Source organism: Lepisosteus oculatus, chromosome 8, assembly GCF_040954835.1.
Source record: "Lepisosteus oculatus isolate fLepOcu1 chromosome 8, fLepOcu1.hap2, whole genome shotgun sequence".
Taxonomy (NCBI): domain Eukaryota; kingdom Metazoa; phylum Chordata; class Actinopteri; order Semionotiformes; family Lepisosteidae; genus Lepisosteus; species Lepisosteus oculatus.
The window spans coordinates 19,567,999-19,593,407 of NC_090703.1; the positions used below are offsets into that span (position 1 = coordinate 19,567,999).

Sequence of the window (25,409 nt, forward strand, 5' to 3'; positions counted from 1 at the left end):
AATTGATCATTTTGTGTATGTTCTGTGTAAAACAGATTTGTCCAGTTTTAACTGCCAAGAAGCAGTCTAAACTCTGTCCAAGGTATGATGTGTGTACATATATTGTATAAATGTAACCTTTTATTCAAGAAAAGGGCCCCTATGGGATAATTCTGAATCTTATGTTCTTGTATTCTAAAAGATTTGTTCATACAAGTTATTCATGTTATAGAGAAATGCCTCTAAAAATGAATACAAATAAAAGTGGCCCATTTAAAGATTGGCAATAACATAAAATGTCATTAATGTTTAATTAAAATATCCCAAAGCACTTTCCATATAGGAGCTGGCCCACAGCACCTACTGTACCAAGTGTAGTACCCATTATTTGTCAGCAGCTCAGCTCCACTACAGAGCAGATTACGTGGAGAAATGAGAAACGTCTTATAAGTTCAATTGAAGGGAAACTTAAGGCTAGATTTAAACAGCCCAGGGTGGAATTTGACCAGGACACTATGGTTAACACCCATGCTTTCTTAAAACATGTCATGGGATCTTAAAATGTCCTTCTTTTGCTGACATGGGAATTTATCACACTATGTTAGGAAGACGTTTGGAAGCAGTTAATTTCACCCTGTACATTTTCCTATCTGTTCTGCTGCTTCAGACTTGGTGATGTACAGTAGCATGCAGATAATGTGCATGTTCCTTTTGCGTAAGAAGATGCATAGAATACAACTTGGCTTAAAAGGCAGAATGCGTTGCTGAATCACGCCAAACAGTGATTTAACAAGTATGTTAACCAGAGGTGTAGCAGCAGCACTCAAAACCCCCTTTGCTGACCCAAGATCATCTTACTCCCCAGCATAACAACTGTACCAATGAAAAAATGGCGGTAGGAAGAAGAAACATTGAAAAACATTACGAAAGTTAAAATGAACCTCTCATTTGTTCTGACAAATGTATGATTATATACAGTAAATGAAAATATGGGGGAGTACACTAACTTTTAACACTGTACAATTATCATTCAACTATACTCTAACATAATGAGAAATGAACACATTTGTGTTAGGAATGTAAAGGACAGATTAAGTTATCATCACAGCAGTGCATAATGTGCTGCTTGTGTTATAACCAGATGCTCTTTAGATCATTTAATCTCCCCTCCCATATATTAATATTGATCCGGTAGTTGACATTAGCTCATGCTGTTTCTCTTCCTAAAACAGAATGGTCTTTCAATGCATTTCCTGAAATGGATGAGCAAAACATTAAAAGAAGGTCCTATCCTGTTGAAGTGAAACCAACATAAGTCCCTTTTAAAGATGCATAGAACTTGCAAATGTGCATCAGAGAGTTGCTGTTTATTTCCCGATTTTAATTCTGTGCTTCTAGAAAAGAATCCTGTGCATGTGCAGAGTTTTTGGTTTGTATAAGGCAATGTTGCAGACAGTTCTAATTATGGATAATTCTGGACAGGACAGTTCTTTATTTCACAAGAATATGTGAAAGAATCTGAAGACAATGAATTTTATGGTTAAAAAGCAATTTTACCCTTCCATCTTTTTCAGTGTGTTCTATTGCTTTCATAACTGAGTGGTTAAAAGCGAACATTAAAATAATATTCAGAGTCTTGTTCTCTGTGTACAGTATGACTCTATAATGAACTCACATCAATAGCTGCCTCCTCAGCCTCAACACTCAGCATTTACATCTAGTGTACCTGTGGGCCTTTTTAATGGTATTTTAAAAACCTGTTTGAGGTGATGAATGTTAACAATGTGCCCAAATTATTCTGTGCTGTGTTACTCGGATGTGGTTCTTAGGAGTAGATCTGTCAAACCACCCTTTTAAAAGGACTTGTCATTTATTTGCTTAGCGTTTTAAAAGTGACTGGTAATCTTGGTGTCAAAGATTTTTAGTCATGAATACTTTTGCATTATTTGCTTCAGATTTATTCTACTTATAGTCTATTGACTGTGGTTATGTTTTCTAAACCTGTACCTGCTGTGAGGAATGAAACTAGAAGAAAGACCAGGAAAGTGAAGCTCTAATCCCTCTGGTCTGAACTCCTAGAGCTGGGAAGCAAGTGTGTTTAGAGATTTACTATTGTGTATTATACAATATTACACAATGACAGTTACAAAAGTTTTCGGAAATGAAGATTTGAGGCTGCTGATATTGATTTTAACATTGTCAGTTGCGCCCATTTTTTTGATTTAGGATACATAGCTACACGTTTATAAGTCTTTTATGTTCTAGATATTTTGCCTCAGAACACAAGGATTTTTTTTGCCTTCCTCAACAATTCTTGTTACTGATCATAACCACAATATTATTTGTCTTGAAATCAAAACAGTACATGATAAGCTAAGCACCACTGGAATCTGTGACTCATTGAAAGCAATTTGTTTGTCATCATCTAATTTTTTGCATATTATATCCCTCAACCATGCTCCTCAAAGTTGTTGACTGCATTCGTGGCTGGTGAATGAGATTCAGTTGAAGAGGCGTATTTAATAGCAAGCTGTAGCAGCAATAATTTTCTTGAAAAAAGCAGAGGAGGAGGGAGGAAGGGTAGTTTCAGATGTGTGGGTGTTTCTGAATGGTTGTCAAGCTGTAGTTCCAAAGGTTGCTGGGGCTTCCTATCTGTGTGCTACTACATAGGAGTTTTGGCAGGTAAAAGTAACAGATGAATTTCTTTGATGCCTTTCATTAAAGCACATAACAGAGAATGTGTAATAAAGCTGTAGAAACAAAGTACTGTCTGTGTATGGTATCTGATCATATATACAGTACTACAGGCAAAGTTAAGGCTGAGAGTCCCCAGAATCATACAGGACACCTTGTGGATCTCTTAATGTCTTCAAATTCATCTGGTGGAACTGTACTGTTTTATAGCTAATGTCAACATGAGATGGGGAATCAAAACTCTTTTTATGGGAAATATTGTGAAATGTTGACATTATTGTAATGTCCTTACAGCTTCACTCTTACTATAAAGAAAAAATAATAATGTCTGGGATTTTTTAAATTAAATTTGGCAATGTAAACCGCTGTTGCAAGCATGTACCGCACTCGAAAATTGTGAAGGGACTGGATCCTGCCTGTTTCAAATGTGATATTCGATGGACTGAACAGTAACGAGACAATCTCATTTAATTATATGTGGACTTCCAAAGGCAAGAGCAGGTAGCACTGGAACAGTTCACCAAAGCATAGCATATTGTTTGAGCACAGACTTATCTGACTTTTTAAGATACCACTTTTGAGGAATTTCTCTTTATATTTAAAACATATTTTGTAAAAGAGTAGCAGTAACACGTCTTATCTCTGCAGTGCTGTTGCTTCACATTCACACATTTGGCCCACCTTAAGTGATAGCAAAGCAAATTCTCGGATAAATGATTCAGAGCTGTTACAACACTTTGTGTGTCACTAGGAAGAGTATGGCTGGCTTAAACTTTTTTTACCTGAAGTTGGTTGATTTATTGGTTATGGTGTTTTATCAGTAGAGCAAGCAAGTCCTGTTTATATGGAGCAATTGTGGGTGACTACATGTGTGGCACTGAGTAAACTCTTGTTCCCACAGTTCACCCGGTGCAAAGGGTATCATTATCAGTTTCTATGCACACGTAGTCTATCTTAGTGGACCCTGTCTCTCAGGCTCACCTCCAAGTATCCAATCTGTATTACGTGTCCATCAGAACCTGCAGATGTTCACCATAAAGAGACTTGTCGCATGTAGCTGACTGTGCATTTTTGCCATTTATTGGTGACGTTCACTAGACCTTCTAGTACAATACACTTAAAAAGTCTGAGACAACATCACGTACAGACAGGTTAATTAATTCCTGTTCTGTTCTACTTTTTCTTTCAGGGCTGTACAGCTGGAGGAACCATGTGTTTTCCTGATAAATTAGTTAACAAAACATGCACTCTGAGTATATTGATTCCACAGTATCACCCTTCCTCCAATTACTGTAATGGCATGGAAAAATCATGCATAGAAAGACTGGGGAAGTTGATACTGAAAATTCCTTGGCTCTTCTGAAGAACGAACTGCCATGTCGTTAAAGAATATATTATAATTTTTTGTGAAGAGGTTGCTTAGTGTGATGCCTGCCAATGTATTCAAATTGTGACCTTTTGTCAAAATGAGCGTGTATCCTAAAGTTGTGTGGGCACATATTGGGAAAGTTTCCTTCAATACAGATTATGCAGAGAAAATGGGTGTTCAGAAAAAAAGCGTGCAGTGTTTAATATACATGTACCCAAAGTTAACAAACATATTATTCCCACTATATCCACACGTGAACTGATTTCCTGCTAAAGGAATGGCGTATTAGGCTCCTGACAAACTTAGACATCCGAGTCTGTAGTGTGCTGTAAATGGAGATGCAATCCATTGCATCCAAAGGGGTTTGTGGCGGTACTGCACAGGGTTTGTGAGATTGTCACAGAAACATCAATGTAAAATTAAATATTCCTATTAATAAATAACAATGTAATAATAAGATTAAGAAAAACAACAGTAGTAATATTAATATTTTACAAAGTGAAAAGAAGCATGTTAAGTGGGTTGCTGTAGCAAGCATTTATTGAAAAGTTTGATTTAGTTAAAATCTCAAGGCGGTACATTAGCCAAATAATTTAGGTTGAAGGGGTTCAGCTGATAAACACCAGGGGTTCCCAACCTTTTAAGTGAATGAAAATTTCACACAGAGGAAGAATCGACAGTACTGTCCACTTTCTCTACATAGTTCCTATTCATTTGTATGACAGTGTGCATTGGCAGTTCTTGGTGCAATCTTGAAAATGTATGTTACCCATTTTAGACTTTTTAGAGCTCCTTACCATCCCAATTGTGGTAAGCATTCACACAATTGCCACACATTCAAGCCACAATCCAAAATTTCAAGACAAAAGATAAATGATAAAATTGTAGAACATTTATATCACATACTTGATCTTGTGTGGTTGCCCCAGGCTTGTTTGTTTTTATATGCTCGGTGTATAGCAAACACTCTGTAGTTATGGTTTTGTCTCCCACATTTTTGTTAAAACATTGACAGCAGGGTTTTCCTAAGTGCCTTAGCCAGTAGGTGCTCACTCTGAACACAGGTTGGGATTTAAGATCTAGATCTAGATCCTCAGGTTTCAGCCTGTCCTGTTGCTGGTACATGACCAGGATTCTCCAAGTGGAAATCTCACAGCTCCTGATTAAATTGACTTATGTGGCTTTCAGGATATGTGCAGAAGTACAGCGACACCAGTATAGGACAGCATTTTTTAATACATGGAATTTTAGAAGTCACATATTTACCAAAAACAACGAAAGAATAAATATTGCTTATATGTCAGTTTTGGAGAGTCCATGCTCATAAACATTACAAGCAGGATTCATGTGTGGAGCAAGTTATATTTTTTAATTTTAACGGGCTTAAAAAAAACAGAACAACTGGGAGTGGCTAAGCAAAGTTCCACTGCACACTGTCTTTACTTCCTTCCAAGATAAGGCAACTGAGCTTTCCGAGGCAGACTTAGATTGTGAATTGACGTAAGTTTTGTTTATAAAATTAATAATCATGAGCTTTGGCCGGTGATATATTTGAACATTACGCAAAACCTTTACAGTATATTTATGTAAGCGTGCCCTCTGATTGTACAGGCTGGGAGACACTGCTCTAGAAGAAATCCCTCATTCAGTCTGAGCTCACCCTACTGTAAGTCATTACAGCTGTCAGAAGGAGGATGACTTTATGGTTGGACAGGTCAGAGGATCCTTTGTGCCACAGTGGTTATGTAATAAAGATAACTGGTCATTCCAAATTCACCAAACAATATCAGAGGAACCCGTCTTAAAATCAGTTCATTATAGAAATGCTGCAGAGCAGCATGTGATGTTAAATCACAGAGCTCTGCTGGTATGATACATTGGCAACTACAGTGTTAAAGCAAGAGTCTGAGAATGTGTGGTTGAATCACACTTAAACAGTGCAAACAGTTTGGGAAAAACTCCAGTTCATGATGCTTCAGAACATAGTTTGACTGAATGCAAAGCTATGAAGCGCATCACTGATTACCTCACAGTAAGTGTGAGCAGTTAATGAGTATTTTTTCTGCTTCCAGTTTTTTCCTCTTGTGACTTCATTCAAGGCATTTAATTGACTGCCTGCTAAAGGTATTAATCCTTTTTCATGAGATTAGATGAACTAAGGCCTCTTCACTTTTACTATGTGACCACAGCACATATATACAGTATATTGTGTTAGGTTATCACAGTAGAATGACATTCTGAATTGATTTCCTTATGTGGTACACAGAAAAAGAACACTGCTCGAGCTATATTTTTATGTAGTTAATTACAACAGTGTAGGTCACTAGGCTCATACTTTGAGCAATTACCCTTAAGATAATTTAGATAATTGGGAAATCGGGGTCAGTTCAATGTTAAACTGTGTAGACATTCAAACTTGGACTGCTTAATGATATCCTGAAGACTAAACTCCAATGAAAAAGAGGAATTGATTGCAGGAATTGAGTCTTTATAATCACTACAGCCCTGCAGGTCCCGGTAGCTGTCAGTTATTGTTGTCATGAAATATTCCAATGATCAAAAAACAACCTGATGATGAGAATCCACGGGTGCATTGAACCTTGTTGACTCTCCTCCTTTCGGTACCAGTAGCACTCTAGCAGTAGCAATCCCACAATCCCAGTAGCATTGCTCTGTCGAAAAAAAAAAAGATTTTTCCTCAAAGCTCACCAACACAATCGCCTTGTGACATCACCACACCATGCACCAACACTTTAGGTTGTTTTTTTTTTTACCAATGACAACCATTTTGATGCAGACATATTCTTTTTTCAATGACAAGATATTTTTTCCTTCTACTGTATGTTTGAACCCTACTTAGTGTTCTGTTCCCTTCATTTAGTGTCCTCCCCCCCACCCTTCAAGAAGGTCTGTCATTATCTGCTGCTCGTTCCTTCTCAGAATAGCTTGTCAGCAGGCCCACATTAATCAGAAAGCGCACTTGGCTTGTTTCTTTGTCGTGCTCTGCTGGAGGTGCTGCTGATGCTCTGTGCTGGCTGCAGCTCTCAACAGCCCCCTCCACCCGAAAACACTCGCATATTAAAGCATTTCCTGCCTTCCAGGATGATACAACAATTAACCCATTCAGCTCTTGTCATGACACAGCCCCCACTCTACTTATTTCCCATCACCTCACCACTAAACTATTTTCCATATTCTTGCGACCTTAAAGAGTGTGAATGTGCCAGGTGTCTTCAAAGGTGTTTTTCAGTTTTGAAGTCAAACTATATTGTAAAATATGATGCTGATCTTGATTTGTTTTTACAATATAACAGTTATTCCTTTTGGAAATGTAGTAGTAATAATAATAGTAGCATCTGAATGAGAGACATTATAACATAAATGTAAAGCTTTCTTGAAACAAAGGCCCTACTCAGGACCAAATGTATCTACAGTGATGCTAAACCTGTAATTTCTCTTCATCTAATTAATGCATAAAAATATGATAAAGACAGCTTTCTCTTGCTTGATGGATACCACAATAAGAAAATGATAAGAACAGCACTTTTTCAGATCTGAAATTCATCATTTCCATATCTCAGGAGTGGAAAAAGCTCGTGGCTACAACTGTGTCCTGCCCAGGAAGTCATCAATCTTCCAGTTCTGCCCAGTTCATCTCCCACTCTGCTAATACTCAGATAGAATGTACACACTCCTCTAACCCACCGTGTCCTAGTAACAGTCACTGCGTAGCAAGTTCAGGAATCCCTGGCAGGTTCAATGAAACCCACCCAATCCGATGGATCACACCCAGTTGTAGGCCCTCATATCGGGAAGATTAATCTCAGCTTGCTAGTGGACATAGCTCTGGGCCAGACCAGAGACAGACATATTTTAAATTCTTGATTGTTCAGTAACATTTTACAAATGATGTTTGGTTTTTCCAGCAAGTCATCAGTCAGCTGTGTGTCTCTGTCTCTCCATAGCTGGACTTGACAAAGCCGCTGGAAGAGCAGGGTCCCCTTGACGTTATCATTCACAAGCTGACTGATCTGATTCTGGAGGCAGACCAAAATGACACACAGTCTCTTCTGCTTGTCCAGCGAGTTCAGGTGAGTCATCTCCTCAACTGGTTCACTCCCTGTGCCTTGATCTTCCATTCTAGATCCATGTATGGGATCATGGGGAAATTGTGGAGAAAATGGGCTGGTTTTTTGTCAACAGTATAATATAATCAGCTAAGTTATGGACGTCCCATTAAGATTCCTATTAAAACCAGTTGAATTTTTTAGTTAAATCAGTTGGATTTTCCTTTTTTTGTGATGAAGACGGACATTTTTGACCATGAAGGTGTATACATCACAGAAGTGTTTTTGTTAGATGTTAAATGTTTTAACATTTGTTAAATGTATGAAGTTCGGCTTCCTCATAATTCTTACAAGTCAGGACTATACAGTGTGCCTTTCCCACCCCAGTTCTTTTATCACAATTTGTATCCCAGAGTACTTCATAACACACGTTATGTGTACCCAGTGGAATCAACACATGTATGCTGAAATGCAACTATTTGTCTTTCAGAACATCAAAACCAGCCCAAACTTAAACTGATGGTCGTCTGAAACAAACTGCTCAGTCATTCTATTGAAACCAATTTAATTTTAAAAAAGTTGCGTGAGATCTTAGGAGTATCCAAAAGCCTCCGGTACTGAAACCATCTTTATATAGGATGTGATATATGGTGACTGGGAATGGCCTTGTTCTATGTATAATCAAGACTGAACTATGGATTGAAAACCTCTGCAAAAATTTCAAGAAATTTAGTTATTTTTTGTCATACAATCTCAGTTTGGGTTTTTCATATTTTTCTTCATGGCTACAAACATTGCCACTGCACATGAGAAAGAGAATAAGGAAATGTAGGCAGACTTCTCCTACTTGCCCTGCCTGCCTTTGAACTTCTCGTCTTTTAACACATCACAGGCAGCCTCTAGAGCACCGGCTTCGACAGTATCGTATCTTTTTTTTGGTTGATGTTTGGTGAAAGGATAATGCAAGCATCATGCAGCAGGGTTAGCAACTGTAAATAGCCTCGGTTTGTGATTACAAATGTTGCACATGATTGAAGCCCAGAGCAGAAATGGGGGAGGTTGGAAATGTAGTTTTCTTTAGTGTGGGCAAAGGAACAAGCTGTCAGGGACATGGGATAGGTAGATCTTCTGCAGTCAGATGAAGTCAGAAATCCTGCCCACCATAGGTGTATGTAGCCACAACAGAGTTAGAATAATACTGTAGGTGCACTGCTGCTTTTATTACAGATGTTAACATGCGTTATAGTATGACAGAGCATGTATTAGAGAGAACTAACATTCTTGATTTCAGATCAAAATTTTGCAGTAGTGGCATCTGTGATTGGTGAAATGAGAAATAACAAAGAAGTACCCTGCTTTATAACTAGATCATGGTTCTTTTCAGTACTGTATATCCCTGGACCTCCAATGTACTCTCCCTGCTGATTTTCTTAATTAGCTAAAATACCTACTTTTTTTGGAAACCTGAATCTTCTGTAAAATACGTTAACGGTTCACAATTATATCACTTGCATAGACTGAAGATTAACTAAATCAATGCAGAAATATCCCTAAAAAATAGCAAATATAGATGTTTATAAATGGTAATGGGCAGGTTCCCAGTTTCAGGTAGCAGCATTTTATTACTTCTAGTAATATGGTATCCAGCCTTGTCTACCCTACACCTTGTCTCATAGTAACACTGTGCGTAATCTTTGAGAACGTTTTTATTGCATTCTCATGATATCTTGCTGAGGATATCAACCGACTGAAGGTCACAGCACAACAAGTGCACAAATCAGAAAAATATAAGGAAGGTCCGGTATGTTTTGTTGTTGTGCAGTATAATTAAAGTTTTTCATTGATCTTTTGCTCACTTACCAAAAGCTTTGGGTTGGGACTCTGACAAGGATATACCACCAAATTATAGCAACAAACATCACAAAATATCAGGTTTAAACGCTCCTATGGTCCTTCAGTTTACTGGGAGAAATATTTTGTCTCCAGAATGTACACTTTGGGTGTGGTAGATTAAACAAGCAGAAACATAAAAGAATAGATTATTTAATAGCACAATGTGTTATACTATCTTGAAAATGTATTTTTTTAACTTCTTTGCATGTATTTATTTGATCATATGATCCTAGTATGATTAATTTTTTTGTTTACCTTTTGATTTTTCATCCTTGCTTGACATGGCCTAGTTTTAAACAAGGGTGAAATGCTCTTTCCATGGAGCAGAGTTTAGATATAGGGAACTATATGAAGTGTTGACTACATTTTCCCCTGTTCATAGCGTCAACACTGGAGAGCAGTTTTACCATGGAGAAAGCTTGCAGTTTCATGCATAGGTTGAATCTAGCTGGCTAATTAAGACGGTGCATGACTATTCTAACCTTATGACATGAAAAACCTGAAAGCTTAAAGCTAAACTTGATTAAATTTAAATATCTTTCAACACTACAAAAAAGGTGAAAATACTGTAAACTAAAGGAAAATATAATTGATATTAGAATCAGAAACTTGTAAAATTCAATAAAGGGCATCATTTTCTCTTTGCCTAGTGTAGGGGCCAAGGTGGAGAACTGAGCTGATCAAGGATAACTAATTACAGATAGGGAGTTCCAAGAAAACAGAAGGAATACTCAAGTACAGTACTTGTTTTGTCTTGATATTTGATGCAATGCCCTGATTTTTTAGTCTGTCAAGATATACCATCTTACTCCAGCCACTGTTACAAACCAGCTCAAGTGAGAAGTGGATGTCTGTTTTAGAACATGTGATATCGATAAGCAGCTTGCCTTTATGTAGGTCTTATGTGAACTGGCTTAAACAGAAATCACCACTTTTTATTGATGAATCTGAACTGCATTTGAGTTTATCGGTGATAAAGGGATGAAATTAACTTTTGTTTTCTATCCAGAACTGGCCTTTTTTATCAACATGGTTCATTTGACTTGATATCACAACTCTTGGGTGGTCCCAGTTCATTGCCTTGCTCATGGGGAATATTTTGGGTATCAGAACAACTGGATTTTTAAGTTGTTGATGTTTAAACTGTACCAAACTATTGATCAGAATTTTCTTAAAAATCTCCATAATACCACAGTAGCAGTCTCAAATGTAAGTCCTCTCAGTGAAATTTCCTGAGGTATAAAAGTACAAAAATACCCCACTGATTCATTATATCTTCTCACTTTCACATCACTTCCAAAAATCAGCCTTTGATTGGAAGCAACATAAAAAATGGTCTTAAAATCAACAATTGGCTGTGTTCCATAGTTATAAATAAAATATTCATTTAGTCCTTCATTCCTGTTATTGTTAATATGATGTGTATAAATTGTATTATAATATGTAAATAAAGCATATAAATATTGGTAGATAATTCTGGCATTATTGTATTTGATTTTATGACTTTTTGTCTGCTTCTTTCTAATAATCTTTAGTAGACGAGTATTCTCTCGTGTGTGATCTAGGAGTGTCGATCTTATCCGAAACATATGAACATCAGGACAAGTACAGTAGCTGAGCAAATGTCACAACACCTCAGATTCGGACAAAGGTTGAGTCCTATATGCAGTGTTCATACACTGTTACTCCAGTCACTGTTACAAATTCTGTATCGTGAAGTGTGGTTTTTATTATTTGATAATTGTTATGATTATTTTTAGTGCTGCTTTTCTTGGAAGGATAAAATTAGGGTGTATCTATATTAAAATTTAAAAATGTTTTTTTAATCAATTTATTGTTTGCTATGGTGTCCTTTGCATGTTTGTCACAGACAAACATGACAGGATTCTAAGCAAAAATGACATTTAATTACATTAACATTATATCTCATATTTGACCATAATGGAATATAGAAATCGATGTCAAGTAGGGAGCTGCGTCAGCATGTGTAGGCTGCAAAGGAAACAGTAAAGGTCAATTCCATGCTGAAAAGAGAACAAAAGAAGCACAACGTTTCAGCTGTGGAGCATGAGGTCAGTTAAATAGGATTAGCTGCCCCATCCTTGATGATATTCCTAAAAACTGTTATCCCTTTTCTGCTAGACTCCAAAAAAAAAAGTAGCAGCACCATGTTATTAAGTATGACTTGAGTTTGCAATTTATTAAGTATTTTAGGAGTTGTTTATAGTATTGCGTCATCTTGTGCACTGATACCATAGGGATTTTAACCTTAATTACAATAAAAAGCATGGCTAAATTTTCCTGATATGACTTACTGTGCTTATTTCTCACAGAAGGATTTTTTAACTGCTATGATGCATTGGATGACAACAAAAAATTCTCAAGAGTGCCAAACAATAAAAATAGAAGCCGATCGTTCCATGTTTGTTTTTTTATTGTCAAGATTTGTGTTTTTCCTTCTTTAAGCTGGCATTGAAGCCCATCTTTCCGTGCGTCTGTTACAGTATTCATAAATGTCAGAAGAGGGACCTAATCAGAGTGCCATCATAACTTGTTAGATTGCCTAAGCTTAGATGCTTTGTCAATCAGTCAAAGTGAAAAGGACTGTTCATGACTACTTTATATTACATTTTAAAAACACGTACTGTATCAGTACCCAGGTGGCCCAATGTTGCTGTGGTTGGCCTTACAGCCCTGAAGCCCCTGGGATCAATTCCATACCTGGGGTGTTCTCTGCAGGGGTTTGCATGATAGGGCAAAGCAGTTAAACTTATTTTTAGTATTATCACAGGCGGCAAGTCAGAGCTTTGCAGGATGTCAGCAGCTGTGTATTGTGTCTCCATCCTGGTTTCACTGGTTTCATAGACAAATTCTGTTTATTGCTGTTCAATACTGCTGCATATCTAGAGAAATGTCCCTCTTTATTCACATTTTAAAACTGTTTTCAAAGTTCTCCGTTATTGTTTTTTCTGTTCCTGCCTTCCTGCCTTTGCTGTTAGTACAGCAGTGTGCGTGAGACTTGTCTTGCAGTCACAGTGAGATTCAGCAGTCAGGTTCTTCCAGTCCTGTGGAGGGAGGAACACTCAAGCAGGAACATGAGAGATGAGAATTTCACCTTGGCCTGTTTCATGTTGTCTTTTTATATGTGCTTGGAGGATTTATGCCTTGTCACTTGCAATCCAAAGGCTAGGATTTTTTACATAAATAATAAATGTTGTGAGAAAAGCGTTATTTGCTGTACATGTGACCACAAAAAACAATGTTTCAATACTGTTGTGTAACCATTAACTCCAAGGCTTGACATGGGCTATAAATTAATACGTTCATTTATAAGTAGTTCAGGTGGGTAGCTGCGTCAGCATGCGTAGTCTGCAAAGGAACAAGTAATAGGTTTATTCCATGCTGAAAAGAGAAGAGAGAAAACTTTTCAGCATGGAATAAACCTATTACTTGTTCCTAATTAATTTATAATATTAATTTAATAGTACATTTGCTGATGGGAGTGTAGGCAATGAAAATATAAATTAAAATGATGACAAACTTTGCAAAAAGCTGTGACCTAAAAAAACTGATATTCTGATATATATATATAAAGCAATGGAAATTGTCCAAAACCAAATAATGTCTCGTGACAGGCAAATTATTTGTGTTGGACACCTGCAGCTCAAACCAGTTTGGGGTCAAGTGGCAAGCTGTTAACTTAGGGTAATGTGTGCGCACATACGCGCGCGTGTGCGTAGAGTTCCCATGGATACGGTAATGCTGCCATCCTGAAAACTGCATGACTATGCGTGGGCTGGCTGAAGAAGGAGGAAGAGGCTGTAAGGCTGCTTAAGAGAGGAATCCCTCTTCCTTACAAGGCTCAGGAATTTGTCTTGAGCTTTATTAGTTAAACATACATGTGAAGATTGAATTAAAAATAAATGCAAATCTGCAGCAGCCTTGAATGCAAAGGCAGGGCTATTCTGAGTGCTCTGCTCTGTTTTTTCCTGCTTAAACTTTTCTATTTGCTGAATGAACCTGATAGATGTGACTCCCAATGGCATTATCTTTCCTGTTTTATAATCTTCAAAGGAGTGTAGTGTTAGCATTGATGCGTAATTGAGAGTTCAGCTATAGAGAAGCAGGAGGGTGTAAAAGCAATTTAAAGGGTTTTTTTGTCTGGTTGTTAGCACAGAATGTAGTAACTCCCCTATGTGTGTCTGACTATTTAAGGGCTTTGAATGATCCTGTGTTGGTGAAGTGCTTATTTCCGAGAAGCCAGTAGCCTGAATTACAGTAAATCTCGTCATCACAGCTTTACACTTGAAAATGCAGTTAGACTGAATAACTTTTTTTTTTTGGCCTCATGTAGTGGTCTGCGCTGTTGAGATGAAGGATGCTCTTCTGTGCGAGAGAAGATGGTTGTGCGCAGGGCATTAGTAGGTAGTGGGGTCTGTCTAGAATTGCTGTTGATTGTAAAACCACAAAGAGCACAGCAAATCAAAACATTCTGTTGCATGTTTTTAAGAAACACTTAAGAAGGTTTGGCTGTTTGAATGCTAAACAAATGGTGGAACAAATGAGCTATGAAAGTTCTATAATGTGCATTTTCTTGGAACAGCTAATCCCCCTTTACTTGGTGTGAATATCATTTGCTATGTCCTAAATATTTTTTCCAGTGTTTCGCATTGACCTTAACTCATTACCTAAATGGGATTCACTATTTCTACTTGTATGCGTTTGTGTTGGATAATGCTTTTAGCCAAGGAAACTTACAACGGTCGCAAATAAATCCCAACACGTAAAAAAAGTGTTAGTCAAAAAGTGCTACAGGCTGCTAAAAGCAACAACAGGGACTGTAATTTAGTTACATAACTGATACCATAGTTATTCAGCCTCATTCATGGTACAGGTACTGTAGATGGGCAAGGAACAACATCTTTTTTACATTTGCTTTTATTATGTTTATTGACGGAAATATTTGTGGCCAAAAATATTCCATCTTAAGTTGGCTGTGGTTAAAAAGATATATGCTATGCTATCCAGCTTTCAAAAAATCCTTTTAGGAAATAATTCACGACTGTGTGTGAATGTTTGTAGGCTGCTTTATTGAAACTCCAGAGGGCTTGGTTTCCCACAGGAATTTCAAACTTAAGAAATGTAATTGAAGGAAATGGGTGAATAATGGTGCCTTTTTTTTTTTAGAAAACGACATGGAATGGTGTCCGTGTTATTTAATCCCTTATCCCTCCCTCTCCCTGTCTTTGTATGCCATCGTTGTGTTCTGTCATCGAGGAACAGTGGGAAAGGAGGCATTTGTGTCCATCAGTGCCCTGACAGCAGTCATCTTCATTGCTGATTTATAAAATCAACAGTGAGCCACACTGGGTTTCAAATGAACCATTGACTACATGTTATACATTCTCTGTGGCCTCAGCTACAGTAAATGAAAAGTTAAAACTAAAACATTGTTTGTGTGTTTCTTAATTTTGAGTGCTGTCCTTATCAGGTTTTCTGCACAGACTTTTTAATACATTTTCTGTGACACAGGGGTCTTTGTCTCGGGCTATGATACTTTTGTTTGCTTTTCTTCCATCCAGCTGTTTTGTTTTTTTTTCACCAGTGAAAACATCATTGGGTTTTTGGTATCAAAACGCAAAAATAAAAATAAGGCAAAAATAAATGATGATAAAATATTAAATAGTAGAAATGGGTAGAAGAAAAACCAGAACCACAACAAAAATGCCTAAATAACAGTGCATATTGTGTTCTGCTTACCTCAAATAGCACATTACTCATTCCATCTCAGGAAGACTTGCCCATTTCCAATTATACCTGCCAAAGCAGGAGCAGGGGCCAAGAGGCTGCCACAGGCTGAGAAATTGCTCCTCCCTCACTAGCATACTTACTCTTTCTAGGGGGAGAGCTTTAAGAATCTCAGTATACCCATTTCCAGACCGCAAATCTTTATGTAACCTGAGTTTTTTACAAGTCAGAAGCAGCCCTTTCTTAGCCTCTGCACATGCACATATAGAGAATTGCCATTCATGATAGTTGTAAATAAAAACATTTCGCTTAATGAAAAAACAAAAAACATTTAAAGTTCTTTAACTAGAATAATCACGAAATGTAGCATGTACCTAAAATTATACAGTCATTATTTAAACATTGAAAATAGTTCAATATTTAATGAATTTATAAACCCTGTACCCTGTAATGTATATTTCATTATCCTACACTGGACTGTTCCTTAATTAAATACAAAATAAAATATAACATGACTGCTGTACAGGTCATTCACAGTTTTCAGTGAAAAAGTGTGAGATGATGTCCAGAAGTTACCCCAAGTATATGAAAGCAAAACGAGACTGAAGTGTGTAACGGAGCCCTGGTGGTGTCCTCAATTGCCCACTCCGCGCTGTTCATTCGCGTAAGGAACTCACAGTACAGCTTTGCTCTACCCTTACCCGTGTAATGGAAACATTCAGTAAATCGAAATTGTATGATGGGAACAGTGGGAGACTTTATGTAAAGTGGAATTTATGTACGTTGAGTGATATGTAACCCAGGAAGCAGCTGCATACTGAATAATTGACTGTTAGCTGGAGGATTATGTGTGAACCAGTTTGTGAATCAAAATTTGATTTGTTGCAGGACTACATTGAGGCCCACCCAGAGACTATCGTCCTGGATCCCCTTCCTGCCATCCGGACCCTGCTGGACCGGTGCAAGTCCTACGAGCTGATCCACAAGATAGAGGACTGTATGCAAGGTTTGGAGATGTGTATGCTGCTGTGGAAATTTCTGAGAGCTTTGTTTCGGCCTTATCAGGTGGCAAAACTGCCACTTGACTCCAGATTCTGGTTTTTAGGTGTTTCATAAATTCAGAATCCTAGAGAAACAGCTCCTTTGCTTTTTGCTTCTGTTACACACTGGCCTTTGTGAGATGTCATCAGGCACAGATAGTAAGTTGTAGGCAACCCATCGTTCCTGCTGATTTCCATATATTTTGGGAAAGGGAAATTTATTAATCATTTCTCCATGTCTACCTTTCAACACATGAGTAAGAATGCTGATTTGGCTGTTGTATTTTACATTTTACATCTACCCTTGTGTAATGTAGCGTTGCCATAGCCGGCCCAGGGACGCCAAATTAAATGTAGTGTGCTCTCTGAAGGCACCAGTTCTGTAGGGTTTGGGCATTTACTGGGACAATTAATTGTAGCAGTAAATCACAAAATTGATTCTTTTGATGGCTTTAGAATCCAACCATGCAATATAACTCAAACAACACACACACAGGTCCTAATACACGAGGATACATTTATTAATACATAGAATATGCATATAAACAGATCTTATCGAGAGTGTTATCAGAATACAAAAGGTATATATTCAGTCAGTTACAAAGAGTTACATATATCAAGAGGACATACGTTCAGTATATCATTCATTTAGACCGTTTCGTAAATTAACTTGGTTATAACTTCTACATTAGATACTCAAAACAAGTACATAACTCTTAGGAATTAAATTGATATCAACTGGTTGGGATAACAATTGAATTCTCGAGCAGTAATGCAGTGAAGTTGAATACTCATCCAATCTTTGGGGATTCAGATCTCCTGCGGGCTCAAAGAAACAGTTGCAGGCTGTTGCTGTCCAATCCGCGCTCTCTGGCTCGGTGCCAGGCTGAGCTGTGTGGTTTGCGACGGTGCGCTGCAGATGCTCACTGACCAGCTAGTTAGTGTTGGCTTTAACTAGCAAAGTTTGCGCACAGGAGAAAAGATGACTGTGGGTCCCAGCAAGTCAGGAAGAGGAGTGGTTCATTCCTGATGAAGAGCTAGTTCTGAATAGTGATTCAGCTGTCCACAGTTCCGACCTGTTCACGAGGCCTGCTGCTGGTGCTGACCTCGGGTGGATCCTCTGGTTACTCTCTGGCAGCCTCCGCTCTAGACTCTTAGAACAAAGGAAAGTTCTGGCACTTGGACACACTGGCCGTTCCGTGATTGTCAGGGCTGAGCCTCAGGATGGTCAGGAGGCGCGCTGCGAGAATGTCCTGCCCTTGGGAGCCTTCTGCTCCTGGGCCGTCCTGCCCTGGAATTCTCCTTTGAATTCCCTTTAGAAAAGTTCACAGAATCCTCCACAGAATCCTTCACTGAATCTCACAGGCTCTCTGTGTTGCCTGTTTTTACCTAGAGGAACTTCAGCTCGTTGATTGGCTGAAAGTTCCATGGGCATCAGAGTCCCACGTGGGTTACTCCGCCCTACCAGTCCCTGATTGGTTGATCAAGGTGAGATATGAGTCACTTACTCCTGACACTTAGGAATGCAGTCCAGATGTCCATCTGGCACTCCCTAGACAGATAGGTGCCAATGGATGACCATTGATCATGAAAGCCAGGCTTAGCTAAGTGCATCCCCCTTTGGGAGCTGTCCCTTATCAAAGGAACCTTAAATCAGCCTGCATGAATAGTTTCTCTGTGGCTGCACCACAGAGATGAACAGAGATGGGACCATTTGGAAAAGCTCAGAACACTTAATTCTTTCTTATTATGAAGCCTCGCCGCTACACTTGATATTCTCTCCTGCTTGTTTGCAAAAGCATTTTTTGTGCGTGTTTGTCTTATACAGAACTTCACTAAAATATGTTTTCAAACCTAAGGGGCATTCCTTTTAAGTTTAACCGTTGAAAACTTTGCCCAGGGATATTGTACTACGCTTGTGTGAACCACTGATCAAGCCTGTTCTCCAACAAACTCACTAAATTTACCTTGACTGTTGGAAGAAACTAACAGGTTTTTGTAACCTGGTTTATGAAATAGGTGCTTTGAGTTCTTAAATTAACCCATGCTGCAAAGTGTGGACATGATATTTATTTCTTCTAAACTTGCCTTTAGTAAATTATAGAAGTGTATGCACTGACTTTCAAACATGTTAAATTACAAAGTGTCAACAATTATAACCACCGTTATTATTAGAAAAAACCTCACAAATACAGGTTTGGGCCAGGTTTTCTTCTCTCAGTGTGAGGTGGCAGGTATCTATGCAGAGCTTGGCTCAAGATGAAGAGAATATAGCACCCATTTCCTGAGGGAAAGGCCATGGACACTGTTCCCACGCAGTGTTGCCATTACAGTACTGTATTCTGTCTTACAATAATATATTTGGAAGTTCTAGTAAGTTCCATTTGTGATTTGTGCATGAAATGCAAACTTATAAATACAATGATTTTTGCCTTGCACTCAGTTATAGACACCCCCTTTTTTCATAATAGACTCCTTTGCTTGTGGGTGCTAGAGATATCATTTGTGCACTGCTAGGCTTATGCCTGAAGCAAACCTGCATGTAAAGGTGGGTCAATTAATTTGTGACAGAAGTGGCACAGAGATCTTGTCAGGACCCACATATATTGAGTTTCCTCTTGATTTAAGTGCACTTGTCCCAGTTCATCTACAAACTGTCAAGAATAATAAGCCAGACTTGGTAGACTTGTTGGGTGTAGGATTTCTTGGGGGTGGGGCCTATTTTTGCACTCCCATGAACTTATTCGATCTCAGGGATGCAGATGTGAATGTGCGTCTTATTTCCTGTGAGAAGCCAGGCATGAAAGTAGGCTCAGTTCGTATTTAAGACTTCTAGAAACTGATGGTCAGATGCATTCCGTTCCACTCGACTCAAACAAGCATGTCTTCCACTTGTCCAGCAAGATGTGAAAGTGACCCAGCCAGGGTGAACTTCAAGGGACATACATCTACACTTCAATTCAATTGACTGCTTTGCTGTTGTCGGGTACTGTTGGGACTCCTTCATCTTACTCATCTACCATCTACCATTCATTGATGGAGTTTTTCTCTATTCCGTTTTAGTGAGATCCATTCTTTCAGGAGGATGGAGTTAGTCTAGCAGTTATTAAACCAAGGTGAGAAGCAGAAAATTAATTTCATTTAAAATGATATGGATATGGTCATGGATCTAAGTGGCCTGATGAATTCCAACACCTGCTCCAAGATCACAATCTCAAAAAAGATTCTTATGACTTTTTCAATGTACATCTGAATTTTTCGTATTTGTTAACGTTTATATATTTGGTTATGCCCTTACATTAGTGTTGTCCACTTCTTCATGTTGCAATACTGCAGTCTTTCTGTCTCTTTATTGCTGTTTGAGTGTTTAAACTCCAGTGTTTAACCAACTGTTAAACTGTGCACTGGCGGTTACACCTCAGATGTGAAAGGTCTGACACTGCAAGTAAATGAGGCTAATTCTGTGTGACTCTGTGTCACGCCTTTGTGTACTCAGTCAAAAGCTCAGAATAGGTCCTTCCTGTCTGAGAAACTGTACTTATAATGCCTTTTTAATGTTTGTCACAAATATGGTCTAAGTTCTTATTGATTCCCTTACCATTTTTAAATAGCTATAGCTGTTGGATAAATCCCTAGAGGTTGTTTTTCCTTATTTGGAAAAATATACTTTCATTTTCTACAAGGCAGTATAAGTAAGCAATGAATTGTTAGTTGGCACGCGCTGTTGGCAATGTTCAAAATGTCTAGTTTTGCAGTAGCAGAACAAAGATATATTGGCATTGCTGTGATTTTTCAATTAAGTCGGAACAATGACTATCAACATTATCAAAAAATAATTATCTGTCAACATGAACAGACAAGCAAGTTGTGTATTGCTATATATCCCATAGAATACCAGTCCAGAATATGTTAATGGACCAAAACTGTTTCTTGTGGTACAGGGGATGGAATGTTCTATAATGGGTATTTTATTGACTAGTCCTGTTCTAGTTTGCTGGGTGTTTTAGTTGCTCAGTTGCTTTATCTTGAAGGTACAGTAGGCAGCAGTGTACATCAGCTCTGATAGCAGCTAACATCCTGTTCTTATCAAACACAGTTTTGTTACAGTAGTGGAGCTCACTGAATTGAACAGGAAAGTGATGTAAACCCATTTCATTTATTCTTTGTACTGCCTTTGTTCTTGGGGATTTGAAGTATGCAGTTGCCCAGCAGTACAGCAATAGCTTCCTGATTTCTTCTTGCCATGAACAAAACAGCGAACATAAGGTTTGTTGTAGTGTCATCGCCTCTATATACACATGTCTGCAGTTTTGCCCAGTGTAATTAATAATTTGCAGCGGTTCTTGTGTTAAAAGGAAAATATAAACAATGCAAAATGGTGTGTTAGTAGCATACAGTATGCCTAAATAGCCTCCAGCTAAACCTTCAGGACTGGCTGCATGTCAAACATGTTTTCTCTGTTCCGTGTCTCTTTTGCTTCATATGCACCTGTACGTTTTTTTTTATTGAGCAGAAAGTCAGAAAAATAACCATTAGCTGAAATTATGCCAATAAATATGTATATCTTATTTGTGCTTATTATAAGCATCTGTGTTTATTAATTTGCCTTCTTAACTTTGTTTAATCAGTTAGCCAGAAGATATAGGTTTAGCATCAGTTGTAGGGAACCCGTTAAAAAATAAAGTGCTGGATCACCAGAAAGATACATATGTTGTGTTAATTGGAGAACAAGAATTCACAAACTCTGAAGTAAAGATGTGCTTGTATTTTATAAATGCTATGGCCTTATTAAATTAATCAGTTGAATCAAATTGATCGTTAAAACCCAGAGCTCAGTTTTAAGTCTTACACTGTACGTTAATAATAACCATTCTGAAAATCTTAGTTCTTTGTAGAATCCAGCTACTGGCCTTGAGAATTGCATGAGTTACAGCTCTTGATGTAACTCAATAGGTTTGTTTAAAATACCAGGACAGAGAGTGTTCTTAGTGGTTTCCATACCACGCTGACAGTACCATGGATTATGAAGGCAAATTAGGTGATGAACAAAGAACACAAAAGGCGTTGCATAGCCCAGACTGGTGTTTACACATAGGTTGAGGTGCAGCTGATCCAAAGAAACCGTAAAGTTAAAAAAAAAATTCCCTGAAGAGCACATGTTAGAAGTGTTGGTATTAAGATTAAAAAAATAATAGAAATTTAAAATTGGGTAGGAAAATTTGTTTCTGTATTTGTTTTTTTTAGATGTATTGGGATATCATCTTTTTATATCAGTTTTAAAGCCCAGAAAACCAGGAAGTAATATAGATTGGAGGTTCAGAGGGCAAGCTAGTGTTACACAATCATTCATGTTAAAATCTCTTCCATTTGTAATGCAGTATTTTGCATTAAAATGGAGTGCCCTTTTATATTGGAGTAATGTTAAGACTGCATATTATGATTTAAAAAAATGGAGCTAGGCATTCTGTGTATAAAAGATTATATGATCCCAGCAGGTATCAGATTGTTCACATGAGTATACAACATGTTTGTTGTTCTTAGTTTTTTTCACATTAAGGCATTTTTGTATTTTGTACCATTTTGTTGTTTTGTTCATAGAAAAAGTAGTAAAATAATTAAAGGAGTTAATTATGTGTAAGCCTACTTTCCTTTTTTTACTGCTTTGTCAGACCTTTGCTTTTTGTAGACGATGCAAATTATAAAGTACACTTTCTGGGAAGCTGTCTCTCAACCCCAAAACCTTCACCATTTAGTGTTTGTATAAGCATATAGTTGTCGATGCAGTTTGTACTACAGTAGATACTATAGCAATGTGGTGGCTCTGATAAGGCTCCACCACTACACACTTGCACAGAGCTGACACTGGAGTCCCAACAGAGGAAGGCCAGTCTAGCACATGTTGTCGTAAGTCATCTGAGACTAGGATTCCCCAAGAGACAGCTTGCTGGCTTACGTTGTCCTGGGAATCATGAGCTCTATGCACCAGTAACCTATGACATGTAGAAACCCTCTGATCTTAAAATGTTTTCTATAACAGAAGCTATGCTCCCCCAGTCAGCCATTACTGTCCTATAACTAGATTTGTGGCATCTTGTGCGTGTCAGAAAAGAATAGTTCTTGTTCCCTCTGTGCTGGTGCCAGAAACGCAGAGGTTAGCTGTGTTGATTAAGAATCTGTAGTTCCAAGCCGGGAAGGTATAAAGTAGAAATAATAGTTTTCAGTTACAGATTTATAAAGTAAAGCAGTAAGGACAGAAATATTCTATTTAAAACATAAATGCTATTTTAAACAATCTCTAAACTCGGGGGTTTGCAAACAACACAGGGCCATTCGGCTCATTTAGGCCATTTGATTTTTATTCATTAAACTTCATTAAAAGTTAAAATTCAAGAAATAAATATAAATATATGGTATTTAACCAAATGCTTGTTTACTATTCACATTTTGGAAGAATTCACTTCCTATCATATACAGTACATACCCTTAGTCTTTGCTTTATTGTACAGCTTTTTTAAATGTCACATTCCGTAGGCAAGATGTAAACATTTATAATCCAAAACAACATGATTTGTTTAGCACCAGTTCAATAGTCCCTGGAGATCTGCTTAGCTTTCCCAGTCTCTAAAAGCTGTGATAGGTCTCTGGCTGTTCTCTTTTGTGGGAGAGCGGGTACTGTAACTGAACACAAAGGGTTGTTTTCAACACCCTTGACAGCATTTCTGCATTGGTAGTAACTAATGTCGACTGTGTTTTGAATTGTATTGTTGGCTTTAGGCCGTGGAAGGAGATCCCACTCCTGCTGTCTCCAGTAATGTGCTGCGAGTGTGTTTTCCTGAGAGAGGAGAAGTCATACACTGGGTTGAACTGTATCACAGTTTTTATTAATACAGTTTCTGTCTGACAGGCACGATCCTTCTATGGTGTATTAAGGGGACGTCTGACTTACCAATTTAGAGGAGTCTTATTTGAAATTACAGGATGTGCTTGGCTGCATGGTTTTTCATTGTCCTTTTATTTCTAAGTGTTATTTAACTTTGTATTACTTGCCCCGTAAAACGGCTCATAAAACAGAATGAAGTGATGGCTTAGAGTATTTGTGGAATCTTTCTCTTTGTTTATAAGAAAGTTGAGTGGATTTATTTATAAAAGTGTAGACAGTGCCAGCCTTTAAATGGTGAGGATTGTCCTGAACAATCTCTCCTTGTTCAGGACTTAAACAGCAAGTATTAATGTGTATTTTATGAGTACACTTTAGAATGTAAAGATGATTTGCATAAACTGTGAGGTGATGTAGCAATTCCAATTTACTCACTTACATGTTCCAACCAGGATACCTTGTCTTATCCTATCTTGAACATTAATAAGACTGCCGTATTGATGCTAGCAAAAAATTAAAACAAAGCAAATGGGCATCCATAAATCTGGGTATTAAATGCAACTACAATAGAACTTTAAGACATGTCTTCAGTATTGTTTTTCAAGAGTTGGAATGTTACAGACTGGGTAATAGTTCTTAAGTGGGCATTAATGTTTAGTACAGTATATACTGTAAAGCACATTGTTTAGTTTCTGTTTCCTGTAGCCGGACATATTTGGCTAGTGTCTTTTGGTCAAACCTGAAGAACAGTTTTTTTTTATTTTTGAAAGCTCTTCCACCATAACAATTACACAAGTAATTCCAGATCATTGGTTTAAGTATTCTTTTTAAAAGTTTGTAGTCTCTGCCTTACTGGTATATTCAATGGGTCAAAACAAATTCAAGGAAATTTAAACTTCATATTGAGACTTAAGGTAGAATGCTTAAATATTCATGTGATTATTCGCAGTCTCGTTGTTTTGTTGATTAAGCCAAAATAATGGCTTAATCAACAAAACTAGTATTGTGGTAAATCTTACAGGAGCATAGCCCTTTTTGTTTTGATTCTACAATTCAGGGCTTCGAACAAATGTGTTTTAGATACAAAAGTCCAAGGAGAAAGGGAATAGAATTGATAACATGTACATCCATTCTTTAACAAAAAAAAGTGGTCCACTCTTTATGCTTCACGTGCAATACTATTTTTATATGTGGCCACAGAGGGTAAATTACAGTGGGCAGTAAGTAACTGAGTTTAATTAGCAGAACTAACTGTGTAAGCATTCTGTTATCAAAGCTTGTCTTGTCTCATAGGTCAGGATGATTAACAGTGAGTGGAGTATTAGCCTTATGCACCATAAAAGATTGTGACATGTACAGGTGTGTAACGGGGTGTGGACAATATATTACAGTGATAGCAGAACTCTTACAATATGCCGGCAAGCTAGCTACAACTACAATACCATCCCATTCTGTGTGACAGCAGGCTAATTGACTCACTGCAGCAGCATTGCAAATGAGATCATTCAAGAGAAATAGATCTTCAGTGTTTATTTTCAATAAGTATGGTTTAAATAAGTAGTATGTATATATGAATCATTTATCAATGAAATTCCAACAGGATTGTAAAGAACTTTTTCAAAAAATATTTTATATTCTGGTGAAAAAATGCTTGCAGGTTAGTGATTAGAAATTCACAATTTGTGCTTAAAATAGGAACTCAATCCTCTTAAAGGATATGGAAAATGAAGGATTTGTGTGCT

The 25,409-nt window shown here is 37.7% G+C and overlaps 1 protein-coding gene across 5 annotated transcripts in view; it reads left to right on the forward strand.

Moving 5' to 3' along the window:
• The window catches only part of itpk1a (inositol-tetrakisphosphate 1-kinase a), a 104,170-nt gene that overhangs the window by 50,184 nt on the left and 28,577 nt on the right, over positions 1–25,409 (forward strand). For 4 of the 5 annotated variants that reach the window (XM_015351009.2, XM_015351007.2, XM_006632546.3 and 1 more), the window contains exons 4-5: positions 8,008–8,133; positions 16,639–16,756. In XM_015351009.2, the coding sequence (XP_015206495.1) occupies positions 8,008–8,133; positions 16,639–16,756 (244 nt within the window). The remainder of the gene's footprint in view (positions 1–8,007; positions 8,134–16,638; positions 16,757–25,409) is intronic. The other variant, XM_015351010.2, reaches the window with a different exon arrangement.